This window comes from Chelonia mydas, chromosome 2 (genome assembly GCF_015237465.2).
Source record: "Chelonia mydas isolate rCheMyd1 chromosome 2, rCheMyd1.pri.v2, whole genome shotgun sequence".
Classification (NCBI taxonomy): domain Eukaryota; kingdom Metazoa; phylum Chordata; order Testudines; family Cheloniidae; genus Chelonia; species Chelonia mydas.
The window spans coordinates 77361117-77383230 of NC_057850.1; the positions used below are offsets into that span (position 1 = coordinate 77361117).

A 22114-nucleotide genomic window follows, 5' to 3' on the forward strand; every position below is an offset into this window, starting at 1 on the left:
GGAACATTGCTTAGGCTGGCTGGCTGGTAAGGCTGTTGAGCCAAAAGATCAGTTTGTCTAGTTTTCCATGCATTATATTGATAATGCTGCAGTTCATTCATATATATAATGTTTTTCCCTGTAGGTCTTTTAGTGACTTTGGCCACAATGGTGCAGTCTGATCCATGCAGACATGAAGGTCTGCCCACATGCCTCAGGTGCTCATATGGCCCTCATCACAGTCATATCTAAGTATTTGGATGGATGGATCAGGGTCTACATGCTGAAATGCTTTTTCCTCTGTCTGCTGTGTAAACAGGGTGACCAGGTGTCCAGTTTTCGACCGAAACACCCGGTCAAAAAGGGACCCTGGCAGCTCTGGTCAGCACCACTGACCGGGTCATTAAAAGTCCGGTCAGGAGTGCTGCGGAACTCAGGCAAGCTAGTCCCTACCCGTCCTGGCACCGCAGACCACGCTGCGCCCTGGAAGTGACCCTCAGGTCCAGCTCCTAGGTGGGAGGTTCCACGAGGCTCTGCGCGCTGCTCCCACCCCAAGCACTGGCTCTGCATCCCGTTGACCAGGAACTGCAGCCAATGGGAGCTGCGGGGGCAGGGCCTGCAGGCGAGAGCAGTGTGCGCAGGGCCGCCTGCTGCGTCTCCGACTAGGAGCCAGAACTGGTGGCCACTTCCAGGACACAGTATGGTCCGCGGAGCCAGGACAGACAGGGAGCCTGCCTTAGCGCCCCCCCCCCCATACCCCGCACTGTGCTGCTGATTGGGAGCCACTGGAGGTAAGCCTGCGCTCCGACTCCGAGTCCCTGCCCCAGCCCAGAGCCCCCCCAAACCCAGAGCACCCCGGACCCTTAATCCCCGGCCCCACCCCAGAGCCCACACCCCCAGACAGAGTCCACACCCCCCTCCTGCTGCCCAACCGCCTTCCCGAGCCCAGAGCCCCCTCCCACACCCTGAACCCCTCTGACCCACCCCCCAGCCTGGAGCCCCCTCCTACACATCAAATCCCTCATCCCCGGCCCCACCCCAGAGCCTGCACCCCGTGACGGATCCCTCACACCCCTGCACCCCAACCCCTGCCTCAACCTACAGTCCCCTCCCGCACCCTGAACCCCTCATCCCCAGCCCCACCCCAGAGCCTGCATCCTCAGGTGGAGCCCTGACCCCCTCTGGCACCCCAACCCCTTGCCACATCCTTGAGCCCCCTTCCGCACCCTGAACCCCTCATTTCTGGCCCCATCCCAGAGCCCACACCCCCAGTTAGAGCCCTCACACACTCCCGCATCCTAACCCTCTGTCCCAGCCCAGTGAAAGTGAGTGAGGGTGGGGGAGAGTGAGCCACCGAGGGAGGGGGAATGTAGTGAGTGGGGGGGTAGGGCCTCAGGGAAATGGCGGGGAAAGGAGCGTGGCCTTGGGGAAGGGGCAGAGCTAGCTAGTTTGGTTTTCTGGGATTGGAAAGTTGGCAACCCTATGTGTAAAGTGTCTCCACAGTGCAATCCACCATGCTGCCTAGCAAGATGGGACACTAATTTGCTTTCTGTTGCTTTTAAAGGGGGCTTTGTTCAGTCAAATTTGGCTTAAAAATAGTTTTTTTAAAAACAAGATTTTTGAATATTTGTAGGAGGGACCTTCACAACAAACATTCCCCTGTATTATTTGCAACCCAGAACAGAATAACATGGTGCTAGCTTATGAAAACAAGAAAATAAAATGGCCTAAAAACTGGTCATAAACAAAATAAAATGAGACTGGTCAATTTTTTTTCCTCAAGGCTGAAAGAAATGCAAAATTAAACAGCCCTGTAAGAGAAAATAAACTAGCATGTAAAAATGTCAGTGAGGCATGGTGGTCCAGTGGATAATGCACTAGGCTGGCATTCAGGGTACCTGGATCCCTTTCTGGACTTGGCCTGCCCAGTTGCTGAGGGACCTCAGGCAAGTTGCTTTTCTTCTGTTTCCTCATCTGTAAAATGTGACTAATAATACCACTGTAAAGTGATTTTAGATCTAGAGTTGCAAAACGCTACATAATAGATAGGTTGTAGTATTATTTATTAAGGTGTTACTAGTAGGATAAATAAGAGGTGCGTGTGTATCTGTGTATAAATTTTAAAACTGACAATGTCTCTAATGGGTATGCTTGTTAAATATTTATTTGTGTTTTGCCTGGCTAATTTTTCCATTTTTAAAAATCAGTGGTCTTATTTACCATAAAAATGATTCACTGGAAGGAAGAAGGAGGGTTTTTTTTAATGTACAAAGTTTAATTAAATCAAATGCAATGATATTAAATCTACCAATGTACTGTAATTAGAACACAGCGTTTGCTATAATGACAGTTGGGTTTTTTTAAATGAATGTCTGCTTTTATGAACCAATCCTACCTAATTTACTTTTTTAAAAGTTCAATATTAGAGACTTTGGGATGTATCCTGGCCCTCACTAGGGCTGCTTTGCCCAGCTCCACTGATGCGAAGCTACTAGAAGGCCAGAAGATCAGCTCCTCGGGGATCCTGCATGAGGGTAGAGTGTATTCTCAGGTGGCACAGTGACAGAACTGCTGTAGTGGCTCCTACATCGCCCCTCTTTCCCAGTGCTTGGCAGAGAAGAAGAATGGTCTATGGTTGTGGGGGGCAGAGGGTCTGGGACATGGGAGACCAGGATTCCATTCCCCGCTCCATCATAGATTTTCCGTGTGACCTTGGGCAAATCACTTAGTTTTTTTGCCTCGGTTCCTCATCTGTAAAATGGGGATGATAACACTTCCCTACCTCACAGGTGTGTTGTGAGAATAACTACTATGGTGCCGAGGGCTATATAAGTACCTCAGGTAGACAGATATCTGAGAGAAAGGGATTGTGGCCTGGTGCCTTTATGTCACAGAGACTCATGATTACTGGCCCTTTGGGGTTAAGAGCAGCTAGGCTACTGTTGCAAATAAAGGGTCCCCATGTCAGTCCCTGGTCAGCTGCAAAGTAAGGGGTTTTGTGACAGTTATTTTAAAGCAATTTTGATGTGCCACTGCACACACGTTTGTGTGTGTGTGCACATGCATGCGTGCGTGCGCGCGCATACATACACACAAGAACACATACAGAAGAACAATAACATATAAGAAACACCACCACCACTCTCCTTTCTCTAGCTTGGTCAGCAGTTCAGTGTGTCGTTAAGACATTAAGGGCATTCAGCTATCAAGGTGTCCTGAACAGACTCTGCAATAGTTTAAACTGTGGGTTTCTTTTTAGCTCCCCCTGCTGTTACAAGATATGGAATCACTGTTCTTCAGAGAATGTAAGCACTAGATAAGTTTATTTTATTTATCTGTGGCAAAAGAGATTAAATCTTGGGATCATGGAGTGCATACATTACATATGAACAAACAGGTAACGCTTCTGAGGAGAAGTGTGTAGGACTGTATGCTGTCCAAAGCAATGGTTTAACCAAAGATACTTTCCATGCTGAAAGACCAGGAAGTTATAATGCACTGGTAATTGCCCAGAGATCTGCAAATCCCCACTGTCATTACAGAGAAATGCGCCAATTGTTTTTGATACGGCCAGCGCGGTGAAATGAGGAGAGACATGTGGATGGATTTTAAGCGGCATGCTGTAATGTTTATTAAATGTAAACACAAGGGAGAGGCACTACCTGCCCACCACCCATACTCTCCTAACCCAGGTAGTTAATTGGCTTCAATGCGGGAGTTCCATGGCTTCTTCCATGTAACCCATAACTCAGGATAGGCTCTGTTCAGCCTACCCCCCAGGACTCAGCTCACTCTGGCCCCTACCACCATCATCACCACCCCACAAAGAGGAGAGAGGGTGCGGACCTCAACCTCTGAGGGCCACGAGGTCTCGCGCTATCCCATGAGCCGAAGACCCATCATCAGGATCCCAGGTTTCTACCTCTGGTAACCATGCATTTTATCCACACTGGAAACTGGCCCAAAGTTGCAACAAATTAACTCAGCCAAGTACCCCCACCAAGCACATTCCTACTTAACCTACTGTGGCTTGAAGGTGCTGCAAGGAAGGCAAAAACTCCCCAATCGTCTGCCAGTTGGCCCATGGGAGAAAATATTCTTTCGTGGAGCCCAAACAGCCAATTGGCTAGACCTGCAGAAGCTGTCAGGCCAGATTCCCATTCCTAGTTCAGGGAGGGTAAGTTGGGGCTTCTGGAAGAGAGCCAAAAAAGGCTCCACGTGGCCCCTGCCCCAGGTTAAACCCTGGGATCTGCGGAATGCTGGCCAGTCAGCATAACCCTACCCCCCAGCTGGCCAATGGGTGCCAGAGACTCCAAGGGGAGGGAGGAATTACTTTGTGTCTCTCAGTGAGCTTCTCCCTCCCTTGCTGCTGGGAGGAGATCTCCCCTTTCACAGTCAGCTCCCTTAGATCCCCCACCTGTTGAGATGTGATTTCAGTCCATGTGGCATTATTGGAATCACTTTTGCTTTAAAAAAGATAAGTAATGTACTGTAAGTTCCAGTTTGAAATATTTCTTCATCATATGAAATTTCCTGTGTTTCTTTCTCTTGTCTCTCATAAGTCTATGTTCCATTTTTTTAGCCGTAGTGTGACTATACTTATGTTTCATGTAACCATGGCTCTGTGCCATGATTAACAGAGATGTTTGTCTTTCCTCTGTGGTCTTGGGAGCTAGTTATCTGTAATCCAAAGGGAAAGAAGGTATTGTGGAAAGCAAACACCTCAGTGATACACTTTTCGTTAACGACAGATGAAATCGGAAAATTTAGGTTGATTGCAGTTCTCCAGTTTTGGAGTGTATAGTTAAACACCTGATTCTCTGCCCTTTGGAAAAATGCTGTCCACTCCCCTTGGCTTGGAGCCATAAATATTAACATGCAAAATGTATTTTCTGAAGATCTGTTTCTTTGAGGTTTACAGTATCTGGAGTCTACTTTTATATTTAAACAATCCAAAATTGAGAGAGCTCTCTATTAATAGCAATAGGCCAATATGTTCCTGGTGGTTAAGATCTAGAAGTATTGTTCTTCGAAGTCCAGTCTTGTGAAGTCATCTTTTTTCCCTTAGTTTCTTATTTAAATAATGTAAATAGTAATAGGTGTGGCTTTAGTTTTAATCCAAATTACTCTTTAATCAACAGATAGCTTTTCAGTTTCCTTTGTTGTTTCTTCCCACATTTCTTTAATTTAGGTTTGTAGATTAAGAATTATATTCCATTATAAATAAACAGCAGTAATGGGTTAACTGGAAATGATTTTTCTTTATCAGCAGAAGTTATTAAATTCTTGTCCAGGAAGAATAATAAGTGTGACATTATCAAGTTTTATTGATAATCAGAATCAATATCTTCTATGATTCTATTATTCTAAGAGCAAAGAGGAATGTCCAGTCCCAAATGCTCAATTCAGTAGAAATTAGTAATTTACATGATGAGCATAATGGCAAGATAGTCTGAATGTCACTTAGTACTTGCTGAAGCTAATTTGGTCAGTAATTCACATGCTAATTCACACCAAGCATGCATGATTATTTTTTAATGTGATGGAAGAGAATATAGCTCACCAGGGAAGAATAAGCATCATGGTCTTTTTAGTCATAATACAAATATTTTAACTTAGTCATTTGGTCCTAATGACTTTTTCAGAATTCTCTTTTCACCCTTGTGAAATAAGCATTTAAATTGTCCTCCATGGATGCATTATCTCATGCATGTTACTTGCTAGAAATACTCAACATGCAATCAGTAGTAACTAGATTTCCATTGTTAAATCATCCTTTTATTCATTAAAATGGTTTCGATTTCAGTTGCAAAATTCTAGATCTGCTTCTTGACATGGTTTCTGCCTCATGGTGGTGAGTATAAACATTACAACATTGTTTTCTAAACATTTATAGATCAATAGTTGTTGACATGCAGTATGGCTACATTTTTCTAGCAGGTGTCTATTAAATTGCACCTGCATGTTTTATGTATACAAATTGTGCCCAAGTGCTGGGTTTTGTGTGTGTGCTTTGCAAGAAGCAGTATTAATGGAAGGGGGGGACACAAATGTTTGCATATGCAGAATTTGTGGGTGTGGTTTTAGAGGCCCATTTGACTCCACAACATTAAAAGTGCACGTGAAACATCTATTTATAAATTTCAGTGTCATCATTTGGCACAAAATGCATCATTTTCTTTTTTGCCACTGGAGTACTTTATAAATGTCTGCACAACTCTTACTGCTGTTGTTTTCACTCTCTGTTTAATTAAAAGGAAATATTTAGCATGTTTTCAATGAAATGTGTAAGGTCTTGAAATGATTTCTCTAGATGAACTTGCTTCATCTCCCCTGCCGTTTCCCACTGTGTCCGCAGCACTGCCAATACCTAAGTTGGCATAGGAATGATGGCACTCAAAAGTGAGATGCAATTGAGATTTTTAAAGTAAACACAAGATCCCTGCCAAAGCAGAAACCAAATATGTGACAGTATTTGTAAAGCATGAAGTGTCAGGATCCAGGATGTTTCACCTGTAGCAAAGCCTGGAATAAAGGAGGAGATCATTACAGTTAGCAAATGAAATTTTAAACAATACATATTAATTTAAAATATCTTTATTACTCTGTATTTTTCAGCCATATGCTCTAATAGCAAAAGTTAACAGTAGTCTAGTTGTAATTGTCAGTTTCAGGATAACTGCACCTGTATTTCCCCCTCCACAGTCTCTTGAGGGCACCCACCGATAGACCCCTGCGTGTATCCACATCCGAGCAGCAAGACACAAAAATTGTCTCCGGATATCCGCGGATTTGCAGGGCTCTTCTTTCCGTGGCTGGGCTGAGGCTCTGAGTCACCCCACCCACCGCCGGAGCCCAGTCAGGGAGAGCTGTGTGGGCAGCTGTGGCGCCCACTCGGAGTCGCAGACCTTCCAGCCAGGTGGGGAGCCTGGGGGGTGGGGACATGGCCGGAGGCTGCTTTCAGCCTCCCCGACCCTGCACCGTGGGCAGGTGGACGTTCTGCCGCAGCTCCCCACAGCTCCCCAGCTGGGCTCCATACTGGCCTGGATGCGGGGGAGACCTGTGGAACTGCCCGGGGAGATGCTTCTTAAACTATCACCCAGCATGCAAAAAAAAATTTCAGAATCAAAAAGGATATGGGTGTTTGAGAGAGGAAGGTATACTTTTATATTAATATACCTTTTTTTAAACCTAACACTCCTACTTTTGTAACAGCTATGAAAAAACTGAGCTTTAATAGTATTTTTCTAGGGTGGGACAGGAGGAAGAGGTGATGGGTTTTAAAATATTTTATTAAAAGGAAATTGATTCAATCTAAAGTAAGCAAACAAGAAACCTCTTACCTGAAAATGCAGTATCTCTCTGTCGCTCTCTCATATGTATATATTACTGATAAATATTAGTATTATTTATATTCTATTAATGGTTGGATGCTGAAAAATATCAAATTGTAATTGATCTGCTGTTCCTATATTATTCAAATCAATTTCAAAACCAAAGATGATTGTCATGATTGTGATTTCCTCCGCCTCCCCCCGCCCCCCAAAGTTCTTGAGACTCACATGAGGCAAAAAGCATAAACCTGATCCCCTGCACTTTTCAAGCTCATATTATATTCTTGTCCATGAATGACCTTTTACAAATGACTACCAATAACTGCAGCTGAATGCAAGCACCGGTCTTGGTAGCAAAAGGTCATACTCCAGTGTTATAAAAATGTGGATAAATTTGTACTCCCCGCAGCAATGGATTGTTCTAGGTTTTTATATTGTATTTGACCATTAAGGAAGCTTACACTCTGCTTTTGTTTAGTTCTGCTTTTCCTCCTCCAGCCACCTTTCACTACAAATTAGACTTGTTAGAGAAAATTTATTTCTTTACAAGTTTTTAACATCCTAGTTCAAAGGACTGTAACCGGCTACCTTCCCCTTATTTTTTGCATCCTGTGCTCAAGGATTAAGGGCCAGATGCTATCACTCTTACTCCTTATATTAAGTAGTACCTTACTCTCTGAATAGTCTCTATCTAATGGCCAGAATCCTCCATCCTTATGCACTCTGGGTAATACTTACTTCATGAGAAGCCCCATTCATTTCAATGTGTGATGTTTCGGGAGTACTTAGGGCTGTGAGGTACCCCAATACCACCTGCCCTTAGTGCAAGCAAGCCTTGTGTATGTCTGCTATGGGTCAGTGCCCTAAGTCCACCAGCCTCTGGCAACACAAGCACTGCCCTCCAGGTCTCTGCAGGCCAGTGGGAGCCGCGATCGGCCGAACCTGTGGACACGGCAGGTAAACAAACCGGTCCGGCCCGCCAGGGCTTTCCCTGAACAAGCGGAAGACCGGCTTTGAGAACCACTGGTCTAGAGCCTAGTCTTACCTAATAAGGCACGGCCATTTCAAATCAAGTTTAGCTCACCTCAAAGTTTTTCCAGTGTGTTTCAGCCAGACTTGGCTGTGATCCTTTTTTTTTTTTAATGAAGCAAACTCATTGTCAGTTTGCTTCCTAGGTGAAGAAGTCAAGAGCATATTTGTCTCTTACAGTTGAAGTCCAAAAATCCATTGTCTTCACTTGCAAACAGGACTCCCTCCTGGTGGTTTATCTTCCTTTACATTCCCTCTCTGGAAGATTTCACAATCCCTTCATTAGCATCCAGCTCAGACTGTAAATGGGCATCCATTGTAAACCATACAATACTCAGTTTACATATAGCCGGACAGATAGATAAATATCTTCTGCTGGAAAGGAACTTGTTTGATCACCTTCTGGTGACAAGCCACAATTCGCAGTACATGCATTTTTCAATGATTATGGCAACCACATGAGACAGGCTTTCAGTAGAGCTCTTATATGACCCCCTTTCGTGAGGTAGTATGTAGATATCAAACCCAGGGAACCCCTGTAAGCCTTAGGCACCCCTGTGCCCTCTGCCAGTTGGCACCAAGAGCCCCTCAGTCACACAGGGGCTGCTTGTGGCTAAAGTACTACCCAGCATGAGTTAGGGTGGCCCCAAATAAAGGAACACACCAGGATTAAGTCAGTAGAGAACCCTTATGTAGTCATGGTAAATTGAAAGAGCTTTTGGCCTCCTGTTTCATTGGCAATTAAACACATTTTATTTTGACATGTATTAGCTATAGACTAGGCTTCCCATGGAGACTCTGCTTTGGGACTATACTTTGTAATTGCTGCCAAGAAGCTGGATTTCCCCCATCTGTAGTTGGACTTGCTGTGCACACATCAGGTATGCTTCTGCTTCAGAGATTCAAACGAGAAAACCCTTGTGGCCTGGTGTGTACTCTGCAGTTGTTCTATCAGATGACTCAAAAGGAAGCCTCCCTGGGCTTTCCTTAGTTGCAAGTTATAGTGCCATGTTGTGACACTTTCTTGGGGAGCCCAGAACTGTGAGTCACTTGTTCCCCCCTTGCCTCAGTGATCATAGGTTTCTTTGTCTTAGAAATGGTCTAATCTAATTGAGATTATTTGGGGTTTGCATGTTTTAGAGCTGGATTTCAGTTCTTTTTCCTAGAAGTGTAAGAACAGTGGTTTACCTACCCCAGAAGATGTCAGATTGCAGACCATGGGCTGCATATGGCTCCCCCAGTGTTTCTAATGTCACTGCAGCTGCTCCACTTTGGTTGGTGAAGCCATGTGTGTTCAATGTGGGCAGAAGTTGGGCAGGAATCAAAACCAAAGCAGAAATGGTGGTGTGGTGACAAGTCTACACAGCCCACAGCAGTCAGCCTCCCACACAATAAAAATAGCTGGGTAGCCATTGCAACTCAGGCTCTGAGGCCTAGGAAGGGGGGTGGTTTTCAGAGCCCAAGCCGCAACTTCAAAGCACTGTCCACGCAACTATTTTTAGAGTACTAGCCTGAGCCCCGCCAGCCCAAGTCTGTTAAACCAAGCTAGGAAGCTCATTGCTATGGGTTGTATAGATGGACCCTAAGTGGCCTAAGGTAGCAGTACAATGCGTTGATGAGATAACTGTGCATGTTCATGGATTTATTTCTGTGTGGGATGAGTAAGTACTGTGCTTTTAGTTTATCTATTTAGTTAGAGATAAAGAGATCAGTATTGAAATTAAACTCAGATCATAGTCTGGAGGACATTTTTACATAATATGTAATTTCCATGTAATCAACAGTTGTTGTTGCTATACAGATGTTGTGTAATCAGAAATGGGAGACGAGATGGTCTGTGTCATCTCAAATGGGAGGAGAGGTAGCCCTTGTTAGTTTGAATGTGAAGTTTCATGTCTGTAAGACAGTCATTGCATTATGATGAGGTCCACACTGTGAAAATGTTTGTGAAAATGCATCCATATGTTAAGCCATGATCCTTGCGTACTTAACTGCAGATTACTAGGAACCCAGAAAAAGTACCATGACTTGCCCCATTAGACCTTTCAAAGGGCAGAGAAATTTAGAAAAGTCATGAGGTATCCAGAAAAAGCAAAAGTAGATTTTCTATGGTGATTTGGACATAAACAGAATTAAGCAAACTACTCTTGTGATCTGTTGGATGCAGACCTACAACGTAATAAACATGGGAAATGCACACAGAATTCTGTTGGAAAATGTCACATTAATATTGCAGTGATGTTAAAACTGTTGTATGTAGTATTCTGATGTCTGAACGTGTAGTTATTAAAGGAACTATGATGATGAAACAAAGAAATACAGATGTAGCTTTCCAATAAAAAATGAATACCCTATACTACAAATGGAAATAGTAGAAATACTTGTTCATAGAAAATTATACATCTCTTGTAAACATTTGATACTGCTGCAGGCATGGTAAAGGCCAAATTCTGCACTGCCTTATATCCTGTGTATTTTCCTTGGTTTTAATGGGATTGCACAGAGTATGAGTCCATTCAAAATTTCACCCAGATTCCATTTTTTTTTTTTTAGAATGGAATCTTCAGTTTTCCCCTTCTAATGCTCAAAAGAATTCATGAACAAGGCGCTAAAAAAATCATATTAATACTAGAGCGTCTTTGTGAAACCCAGAAGAACAACTTATTTTGCTCCTTTTTGTTTTATTTGTAATTACTTCATTAGATGAAAACTAAATGTGCACGTGGATCAGCCCAAGACATTTGGCTACTTGAGCTTTCGTAAATGTTTAGGTTCCCAGGGTCCTTTGAACCTCCCAGGGAACAGTTCTGCATCCTTATTAGAGGCTGACAATTAAAGGTCTGTTTTCATATCAAAAATAATCACCAAAAATTAGCCAGGCAGACCTTGGAATGCTGTGAGAATTCAAACACTTTGAGATGGCCAACTTTCCTTCATTTGGTTCAATCAATATCAACTTGGGGTTCTTTTTATGTTTAACATTGCCAGGGTAACATGTGAGTTGGCCTCGTGACAGCTGAGAAGGATTATGCAATACCGTAAAGATGTAATTTAATGCATTGTGGGCCCTGGCAATCATAGTCAGTTGCATAATTAGACAGAGGTTCAGAAATATGTTAAAGGACATTTTTAAAGCAATGTTGTAAATAAGCAGTTTGTAATGTTTAAAACTGATGGAACAAAAAGGAGAAAAATGTCGTTGCAACTGAAAGATGTTTGATAAGAGCTATTGATACATAGACAGCAATATGATGAATTTTTAGGGGAGCATTCAGCTTTATCCTAGAATATTTTAGATTGCTTTTTTTGTGCCAGGTCACGAGAGAAAGCAATATACTGAACCCTCAGTAATGAACTCTCTTCCTCATTTGCCCACCCCCTTTCATGAAAGGACAAACCCAGAGCTGCAACCCCTGAACACTACGTCACAATGCCACTCCCTCAAGTTTAGCCCCGTGGCTCTCCCATCATGATGGAGGCCTGGTGGGATCAAACCTGTGCTGGCAGGGGGTGAACAGCAGGTGGCTGACCCCTGAATTATGGGGTCCCCTGTTCAACGGCCCTTCTCAGGGATGGGGAGTGGCACTGCACCTGGGCATTCCAGGCTGGATGTTGGGGCTGAGCATGGCACAGACTCCGTAGGTGAGGCTCTGGGACCAGTGGCTGCAGCGGGGATCTCTCCATAGAGATTATGGAGCATACCATATCAGAAATTTCACGGGATGGGGGGTGCCTGATTAAATAAAATAGTGGTCTTTTGCTTTTTGGAATGAAACACTTCACTGTTCCTCAGTGCGAAGGGAGGAAAAAGGCTGTCAGAAGTCATAATGTGCCTGGCTGTTTGAACACAAGAAACAGCAGCAAGCTATTCTGAGTACTCGTCACCAGAATAAATATTTCCTTACTGAAACTTCTGTAGCCAGTGATCTTAATCATATGTGCGCCGGAGGTAGTTAAAATCTGGAGGAATTATGCCAGATTAATCTGCAAACCTCCACAAATATCGCTTTCTCTTGTATGGAGGAGGGGTGATGTAGTGTAAATACTTACGTGCTGTTCTCTTCATACGTTGTGTATGTAAAGATGTTTGAAAAATAAATGTTACAGTACATCATGAGAGCAACAACTACTGCACGGCCTTGTATCCAATATCTGTCACATTGAAATACATTTCAGTCTTTATATCCTTCATTCAAGTAAATGTCAATTTTTATTTTATTGATAAATAAACTACCTTGGAAACACTAACATGTGACTGAAAACACTGAGAACTCTGAAAAGCATGGGCTCTGCATATGTTGTTTTAGGTTAAGTAACCTGAGGCTCATATAGGAAGGCTGCTTGTCACAGACTCTTCTAAAACAGCTAGAAATATTGTCTTACCTTTTTTGTGGCAGAAGAAAAATGGCTTTAAAATTATTTAAAAGACAATCCAGTGAATATAAGGACAGAATAGATGCAGTTCTCCAATTCAGTGATACTAAGGATTTTTAGGGGTTGTCTACACAAACAAGTAGTTTGTGGCAAGATGGGGTGAGAATCTACCACACACTAGTCTGCCACAGACTAACTACCCATGTGCGTTCTGATGACCTGCATTAACAGTTTGATAGAGCATTTTGAGCTAGTCCCAATTCAAAGAGGACTAGATCAAAGTGCTCTAATGAGCTGCTAATGCACTTCAGCTGGGTGCACAGAAACAGTTAATCTGTGACAGGCTAATGGGGGGTGGATTTGCACCCTAGCTTGCCTAGAACTAAATGTCTGTGCAATTAAGTGTCAGCAGGTTGGCAAGAATCCTGGTCTTAGTTCATACTGGTAAATGTAAGTTGTGATTCAATAAAGTCTTGATCATACATATTTGATCAGTGATGAGGCCTTCTAATTTGTCTGTATTACCAAAAGATGGTTGGATGACACTGCTGGAGCAGTTCAGGAGCAGATAAGTGGATGTCTGGTACAAAATCAATTTATGGGAGAATCAGCACGGAGATGGGACAACTAACCTGAAATGTAGGACGTTCCCCTCTTAACTGTAACGAATACATGTATCCAATTTCCAAGTGGAATTAGGATGGGATTAATCTGATGTGTCAATCATCCTGCTGCTTCTTGTGTATGTTTGTATCTCATCTCAGTGGTATTGGAGAAACCAAGGCTTATAGAACTTGGTGACTTTAATAGACATATATGACGGATAAGACTTCTGAATCAACTCAGGATTTCATGGACACCATGACAACCACAGGACTATCGCAGGTGGTGGTTGGCTCTACCATATTCTTGAATTAGCTGCAGGACTGGAATTAAAGGTTGGGTATTAGAAATTTTGATCAGCCATTGCCTCCGGTGCTTTGAGTTTGGAGCTCATGTCTCATATCTTCCACTTTTTAAATTGCTGAGCTGGGCAAAATGGTTACCAAAGTCAGCCATGAGAACAGCTGCCATGACATAGCGTCAAAACACCAGCGTCTTCAAACGGGCCGTAGAATTAAAACATTCATTCCTACTGTTAGTGTCCACAAAAAGACTACACTGTGTGGAGTTAAGGATGGATGGATGGATGTCTGTATGTGTTTTAGGAGCATGGAAATCAAGGGCCAAATTCTGGTCTCGATAAAGAGAACTCCGATTGTGCTCTTTGGGACTGGGATTCAGTCATAAAATTAGTGTTGTAAGCATAAAAAGTTAGAAATCTCTCTTTTTTTTTTTCCAACTCAGAAAGTTCTTATTGTTTATAATGCTTGTTAAAGTGAAAGGAGGTTAGCATTGATTGGAACCAAATATAATACATGGAAGCACTTTGCAAGCGGCTTGATATGGCTGTGCCAGTGTGCTTCAATCCTAATTCACAACATCTCTGCTAATACTGATCTTTGCCTCTTCTGAGATGGCTGCTGATGCCAAATCTATCTGGTAGTTTTCTAATGAGGTCCAATATCAACTAGTGAATAAACAGAGAATGCAATATTCAGTTTGCTTGTGACCTTGAGTTTGACCCCTTTTCTCCCAAAGTGGACAGTCAATGTTTGCCCTGTTTAGCCCACATCATCTTTGCTGGCAGTTCATAAGGATGTTTAAGTGACTGCCATTGTAGTGATAAAAAGAAAAGGAGTACTTGTGACATCTTAGAGACTAACCAATTTATTTGAGCATAAGCTTTCGTGAGCTACAGCTCACTTCATCGGATGCTCACGAAAGCTTATGCTCAAATAAATTGGTTAGTCTCTAAGGTGCCACAAGTACTCCTTTTCTTTTTGCGAATACAGACTAACATGGCTGCTACTCTGAAACCTCTGAAACCTATCATTGTAGTGATAGCATTGTGTTTAAACCACTAAAGAAAGGATGGTACCCAGTTTCTGCTTTTAATTTTCCTTAACTGTGTCTATTAAATTGTCACAGATGTATTTTCAAACTTTCACTTCATCTTTAGGCTTGTTTGAGGTAGATACCATAGGTTTTGATTGACAATGCAATTTGCATCTTGAAGCATCACTTTAAGTACAATGAAATGAAAGGTTACTTGCACAAAACTCACTTTTCCCTTTGGGCTGACTTTAGAAACTCATTGATGTCACTTCCTTCCTCAGTCAGCAAGTGAATTTTTGTTAATTCTCAAGACCAGCTGTCCATGCTGTCAACAGAAAGCTATTAAAATTCCTTTAAAGTGAATCAAAATAGCCTAAAAACAAATATACTAGAGAACAGGAAAGCATCAGTATTCAAAGTCCACAAACCTCAGAGCAAAATAGTGTTGATCCAACCAGAGATTTCAAACGTATTTTCCTAGCAACTTGTATATCATTAAGGAATGTTAAAACACATAACTCCTTAATCCTCTATTACCAAAAACCTTATTAGGTTAAAAAAATTAGCCCCAAGATTTAATTCCATTTCTCACAAAGATGATCTCAATAAACCTGGGAATGACTTACCGTAAGTCTCCCCTAAATGATGTTTCCTTTTTCCCTCTCGGACCTAAAAAATACCATTTACATCTACCAAACAAAAATACTACACCAACATGCAGGAAATAATTATCATAAGATTCATGCTATGTTACAGCCTAAAGTAGTGTGTTGTTTTCAGTTTTTCTCCTTAGGATGAGGCTCAATAGAGAAGATCATTTTTCTTATTAATAATACCTTGTATTACATTTAAAAATTCATAATATTGTTACCCAGTCTTAAAAAAAATCTATATTTTGTACACTCTATATGTCAGTACAAAGAAATTCTTATGAAAAGGGACACTATTTACATAACTATTCCTGGAGGAGGGAGTGCTTAATGTCACTCAACAGAAATCCCCTGGGCCAATTAAAGAGTGATACTGACAAGCTGCAAAGGGAGTTCCATCATTATTGGTCTAGAAAACCATGGCTAATATATGTAGAGCTAAATGTAGGTGAGGGTGAAATTCTTGGTCATCCACAAAGGATGTGGAGTACCTCCTAGCAGAGAGAGTGTAATTAATCGAGCCACACTTTTGACTGTTACTGTATGGTAGCACTTTGCAAGATAAATTTACTGTCTCTTACCTGAAGGTTGAGACTAGGTTTGATTCTACAAAGATATGTGATTTTTGATAGAAGCATAGAAACTCCCACAATGAAATAAAGAAACCTCTATCCAGGCTGGTATCTTGTCTCCAAAAATACACCATAGGGAAGGTTCAGAGGAAGGTCAAAATAAGTAAATAAAACCATAATTCAACTAACCAATTTGTGTCAAGTTATTATGAGATGGAATTTCTTCATGGCTGTGGCTGGGGAGTAACTTTTGCTGTTTGTGTGTGTGTCTCTCTCTCTCTCTCTCTCTCTGTCTCTCACACACACACACACACACACACACACACACTCTGAATGTTAATTTAGCTAGTGTAACTGTAGATGTCCGTCTTATTCACGTATGTGGCTAAACTTTATCTAAATATTACAGTGAATCCCACCTGTTAATTAAGATGATTCATAAAGTATATTTGCTATTTAACCATTTGAAATTTGTTTTCATTTTAAATGTCTAATGTTTTGGTAATGTCTGATGTAATTAATAGGGTAGCATGACTGGCTTTCTGTCTATACTATTCATTTTATGACATCTTCACTACATCTTTTCTTCTTCTCCTTTCCAAATGAAATAATATTTGTCTTTTTAACTTGTATGGAAGCACCTTCTTGTCCCATTCACCCAGCCAATGGATGTCTTCCTTTACAATAAAACATCTACCTTTGAAATCAGATCACCAAAATTCAGTGTGATTGCTAAGATGAGAATGTATCATTGACTTAACTGGGGCTTTCCAGATTTTTAAGGGGAAAAAAATATACTCTTCCAAGCAAGGCTTATCTGAGTTTGCTGAACTGGAACCAAGCTTTTTTCTTTTTGCCAAATTGCCTGTAGGTCTTTCTTACAAAGATGGGTACAAAAGTGGCCATCTCCCATTCCTCTTATGCTTTTAAGGTTAAACTGAATATTAACAGGTTAGCTACCTAATTTTTTTTACTTCCCACCAAATTCTGATAACTATGATCCTGGTATATTACTGCAATCTAGGTTCCATAGTTTCATCACCACCTTTAAATAATTTTTTGATACTCCGAGTGACTAACAAAGCCAGTCACCTTGATTGACTTCAGATGTTAGTTTACAATAGGTGTTTTCCCCATCTTCCTGTGTGGTGAAGATCAATTAAACTGAATTACTTAGCTGCTCTGCAATTTCCTTCTTTCTTTATTTGCCTCATTATGCCTTGGTGGTCTAATGATTCTGATCTCTTTATGCTTTGTTTCATATTATTAGTCTTGATGGTTTTGGTTGGCTTTCCATCAAATTCCCCCTTAGTGCTCTCAATCTCTAGTTTAAATGTTACAGACATTTGCTCCAGTCTATTAGTGTTATCACTTTGGCTGGATTTCTTTTTTAAAGATCCTTTTTTAGCCTTGTGTACACCATTCGTTATCATATTGTGTGTTCTGTTTTCCTTGACTGCCTCATTTTTATTGTTACATATGAGATCATTTTATTCACTAAAATATATTACAGCTAATTATTTCTGTTTCTTTTTCTTTCAGTGTCTGGAGAAAAATTACAACAGCAGATAATTAATCAGGTATTTTGCCATTTTTACACACTTTTTTGTTACTCTACATTTTTTTATGTACTCTTGGAGAATTTTAGCAACTTTGAAAGTGAGAAACTCATAGGAGAGGCTAAAGTTAGGCATAAGGCAGGCTGATGGTATGAGGTCCCCCCATCCCGCCCTGCAGATCTGCCTATGCACTTGAGTTTAGTATTGAAACACTTCTTTCTGTCTGAGGCCATGGCCTGTATCTTAAGCAATTATGTGTGCCAGTTTGTCATCATGCTCTGTGACATGGATAAAGCCAGCAGGCAATTTGTCTACTAGGACCAAGTTTGAGAATGCCCAACTGTTGACTTTGTATAAATGATAATTGCACCTATTTGACGGCACAACTTTCTAAAAGTTGGTATGAAACATTTATGCTGTTGTATTACTGCACCATGTGCAAATGATAAACAGTGCATTGCAATGTGAAGTTTTGGGTTGTTTTTTTTAATTACAACTGTAAATTTTTACACCTGCTTTGCTAAACTGTGACATTGCTTGTGACATTGTCATACTCCAATGGCTGAGCTATAAAGTAAACTAATTTTTTATTCTACTTTTTATTACTGCATCAATTAGGGAAAAATACTGTTTGCAAAGATAACATTTTAATATTATATTTACTATTTCTGTGTCAGAAGGAATGGGTACATAAATGAAGGTCATTAATAGCAATTCAGAGTATAGCAGCTTGCATATGTTTGAAAATTATACTGAAGTGGAATTGTTTCAGCCAATGAAAGGCCAGGAAAACTGTAGTTACTTGTTTAGAGCTGGTTGGGAATTTTTCAACAAATCATTTTCCTTCAAAAAAAGCTGATTCATCTAAACTGAAACTGTTTGCAAAACAGGTTTAGGTTTGATGAATTTCCCAGCTCCTTTCCTCCCCCTCCCCAGCCCCCAATATGTGAAGAAAATAGTTTTGAAATTATCAAAAAAAAGTTTGCACATTTTTTAAACGAAAAATTATTTTTTCTGGTTCAAATTGTCTCTTTGGGTTTTTTTAAAATTTAAGCCAATTAGACTAGTTTTTAAAAGGTTGAAATCAAAACAGCATTTTTCAAAATTATTCAAACAAAATGTTTTGGTTGACCTGAGATGAAAAAAAAAATCAGTTGTTTTGGTGCATAAATGTTTTTAAGATTTTGAAATTTTGTGCCAATTCAAGACAGGGAAAAATTTCAAACTTTTGAAAATATTTACAGGATGGAGAAACCATTTCTTGCCCAGCTGTATACATATTCTAAGCAGTACATTTTTTCTGGATGATGAAAGGATTTATTTTGCTTAATTATATTGTTTTTCCTAAATAACCGCAAAGTATGTAAATCCCTGTACTCTGACTTATTGACTGAAAGGTATAGCCAGTAGTTTGACTACACTCACGGTTCATTCTTAAAAATGTTCAAAAGATCAAATAACTGAACTTAAGCAGACATATTGTCTAAATAAAAAACAATACAGTACAAAAAGGAGACATACATATCCACCCTTCTTCAGGAAAGCAATTCTTATCCCATAGCGTGTTCACTTCACACAGATGGTGTGCTTTGAAAATATGCATTTAAACAGTTACAAAACTCTCAATATGTCACTAAAATTGAACCCACCAGTTCATAACAGTTCCTTAACTTGTTGTTTTGTTCTGTACTTTTCTTATCTCTCTTTTGGATACTACATTCGAAACCTGTAGTAGGACATAGAATGAATATATCTTGCCTTTGACAAGTTCTCTATTAGCTAATGCCAAAGCTGACTTCAGCTTTGCAAGTGTGAACAGAAATGTGGGAAGAGCATAATATATTCAGTTGGCATAACTTGGCCAACACTTATGTATACAATGTATATTACATTAGTAATGTGCGCATAGTACAAATTAATGTGGTGTAAACTATGTCTAACATATATGTAGTGGCTAATAAACTGAATACAGAAAAACATTTGCAAAATCATTGCACTTTTTAAAAAATGTTATAAAGTAATCATTCAAATCTGTGTACTCTGGCTGCAGTCCTAAAATTAACCATGGATACCTCAATTCTACCTATACTCCATGCCCAAACACCCAGTGTAACCCCAAATATTAATTTTAAAAGGGATTCTGCTAAGTATGACTCAGCTTTTTATGGGGTCCATTAAGAGGATATTACTGAATAGAAAATGGATCAGCAGCTGTGGTGGCCACATTTGATGGAGGCATAGGGAAGGAAAAACCTGACCGCAACAGTCAGTTGGAGCAAAGGAGTGTGTAGCAGCCAATCAGCATGCCAGGGTATGGAGTGCCCTTTTTGGTATGACATTAATTTGAGTATGCTCCCTGTTAACTCATTAATATCTGTTTCCTGTGGATGATAAACTTAGACTGTGTCCTCAGAATTTATGTAGCTATCAAGAACCTTCCAATTTTCTAGATAACCATAAAAGTATTCATCAGAAACTCTACGTTGAGCAAGAACGACGCAGTTTTATTTTAAAACATAATTTGTTACATTGACAGAGGGCTGCATTAGATGGCTGACTAGAGACCTAACTCTTGATATATTTTCAGTGGTGTATGGTTTTAAAAAATTAACCTAAACTAAACCCCAATCAAGAAGGGGGGTAAACTCTGTTTGCCTTTGACTAGGCTACTGTATGTTTCATATTACAAAGTAGGTTCAGTGTACGATGTTTCCTTTTACTTATAAGTGTAATGTAGTGATATAACTCATATTTGCTATAATGATCAAAGAGGCTTTAGGTGCCTTAGCTGTTGCACCTATGCCTGCTCCTTGTTTGCCATTGCATGCATGATACAATGTAATAACATAGTATTGTCTCCCCTAACTGGAATTGTTTAACTGCCCTATCTGTCTCCAATTGACTTTGGAACATTTAATTTTACAGTAGAAATGCATTGCCTTCATATGTTTAGTTCATATTGAAATAATGTTGTGGTTTTGAGCTAAAGCTGTATTTCCATTTTAAATACAATCATAGAACCATAGAGTTAGAAGGGTCATCTAGGCTATCCTCCTGCCCAGGGTGTAGGATTTGGTGTGTTTAAACCATCCAAGACAGATGGCGATCCAGACTCTTTTTGAAAACCTCCATGTGAAGGAGCTTCCACCTCTTCCCTAGGCGGTTTGTTCCATTATCCTACTGTTGTTACAGTTAGGAAGTTTTTTTTTCCTGAGATTTAATCTAAATCTGCTATGCTGTAGTTTGAACCCATTGCCTCTTGTCTTGCCTTCTGTGGAAAGAGAGAACAACTTTTCTGCATCTTTTTTATGGCAGCCTTTCAAGTATATGAAGACCGCTATCATGTCCACCCTTAGTCTCCTCTTTTCCAAACTAAACACACCTAGTTCCTCCAGCCTTTGCTCATATGGCTTGCATTCAATTTCCTTGATCATCTTTGTTGCTCACCATTGGATCCTTTCCAGTTTCTCTACATCCTTTCTACACATTGGTGATTAAAACTGGACACTACTCCAGCTGAGGCCTAACCAGTGCTGAGAAGAGCGGTACTGTCACCTCCCATGACTTGCATGCTGTGCCCCTGTTAGTGCAACCCAAAATTGCATTTGCCGTTTTTTTTTTTTTTTTTTTTTTGCAACAGCATCGCAATGCTGACTCATGTTGAGGTTGTGAGCCACAAGTCCCAGATCCTTCTCAGCAGTGCTGCTGCCAAGCCAGCTAACTACCCCATTCTGTATTTCTGCAATTGGTTTTTCTTCCCTAAATGCTGCACCTTCCATTTGTCTTTGTTTAATTTCATTTTGTAGTCTATAGCCCAGTTCTCTAATTTATCAAGATCCCTTTGAATTTTAGCTCTATCCTCCAAAGTGTTCGAAGTAGCTGTGTGTCATCTGCACATTTGATCAATATGCTTTCTATTCCTACATCCAGGTCATTAATAAAGATGTTAAATAACAATGAACCCAGAACAGATCCCTGTGGAACCCCACTTGAGACCTCCTTCCAGTCTGACATCATTCCGTTAATAGTTACTCTTTGTTTGCGGTTTTTTAACCAAGTATGTATCCGCTTAATGGTAGTTCCACCACTAATGGAACTGCTGGTGCCCTGTTCTATATTAATTCCCTTTGAAGATTTCCGAGAATAAACTGGAGAAGATTCATTTTTAATTTACAATCTTATTTTTAAACCTCTTTGAAAAAGTGTAGAAAGCATGAATGTGGTTTGATTCGAAGAAGTGTCACTTTGATTTAAAAAAGGTTAAAATGGGATGGATTCTGATGGCATGACACTTGCAGAAAGATTCTGTTTGTTTTCAGTACAATGTAAAAGATTTCACATGCATGGCCAGATCGTCAGCTTACGTAAATTGGTGCAGTTCTCCTTAAGTCAATGCAGCAGTAGTAATTTAAACTGGCTGAGGATCTGGCCCAGAACTTTTAGTGAGGAAGAACTGGTTCTGTGGAATGTTAATGTGTAACTAAATTAAATTAGAATCTAGGAGGACAAGTGCATGAAATGGGGTGGTGGGCGGGGTTTCCATAACAGGGCAAGGATGATTGAAGAGCAGACAAGAATGGGGAATAGGGTCAAAAAGCTACAAAGCTGCTTCCTCCTTCAGTGAGCCCCTGCTTGGTTAAATTCTGACTTAACAATGACAAATTTTGGACAGCTAGGTC

At 40.7% G+C, this 22114-nt stretch overlaps 1 protein-coding gene across 3 annotated transcripts in view; it reads left to right on the forward strand.

Annotated features, from left to right (window-relative positions):
• CHST9 (carbohydrate sulfotransferase 9) overlaps window positions 1–22114 on the forward strand; it is a 131155-nt gene that overhangs the window by 98061 nt on the left and 10980 nt on the right. For all 3 annotated transcript variants that reach the window (XM_043539698.1, XM_007069680.4, XM_027831837.3), the window contains one exon: window positions 17419–17456. In XM_043539698.1, the coding sequence (XP_043395633.1) occupies window positions 17419–17456 (38 nt within the window). The remainder of the gene's footprint in view (window positions 1–17418; window positions 17457–22114) is intronic.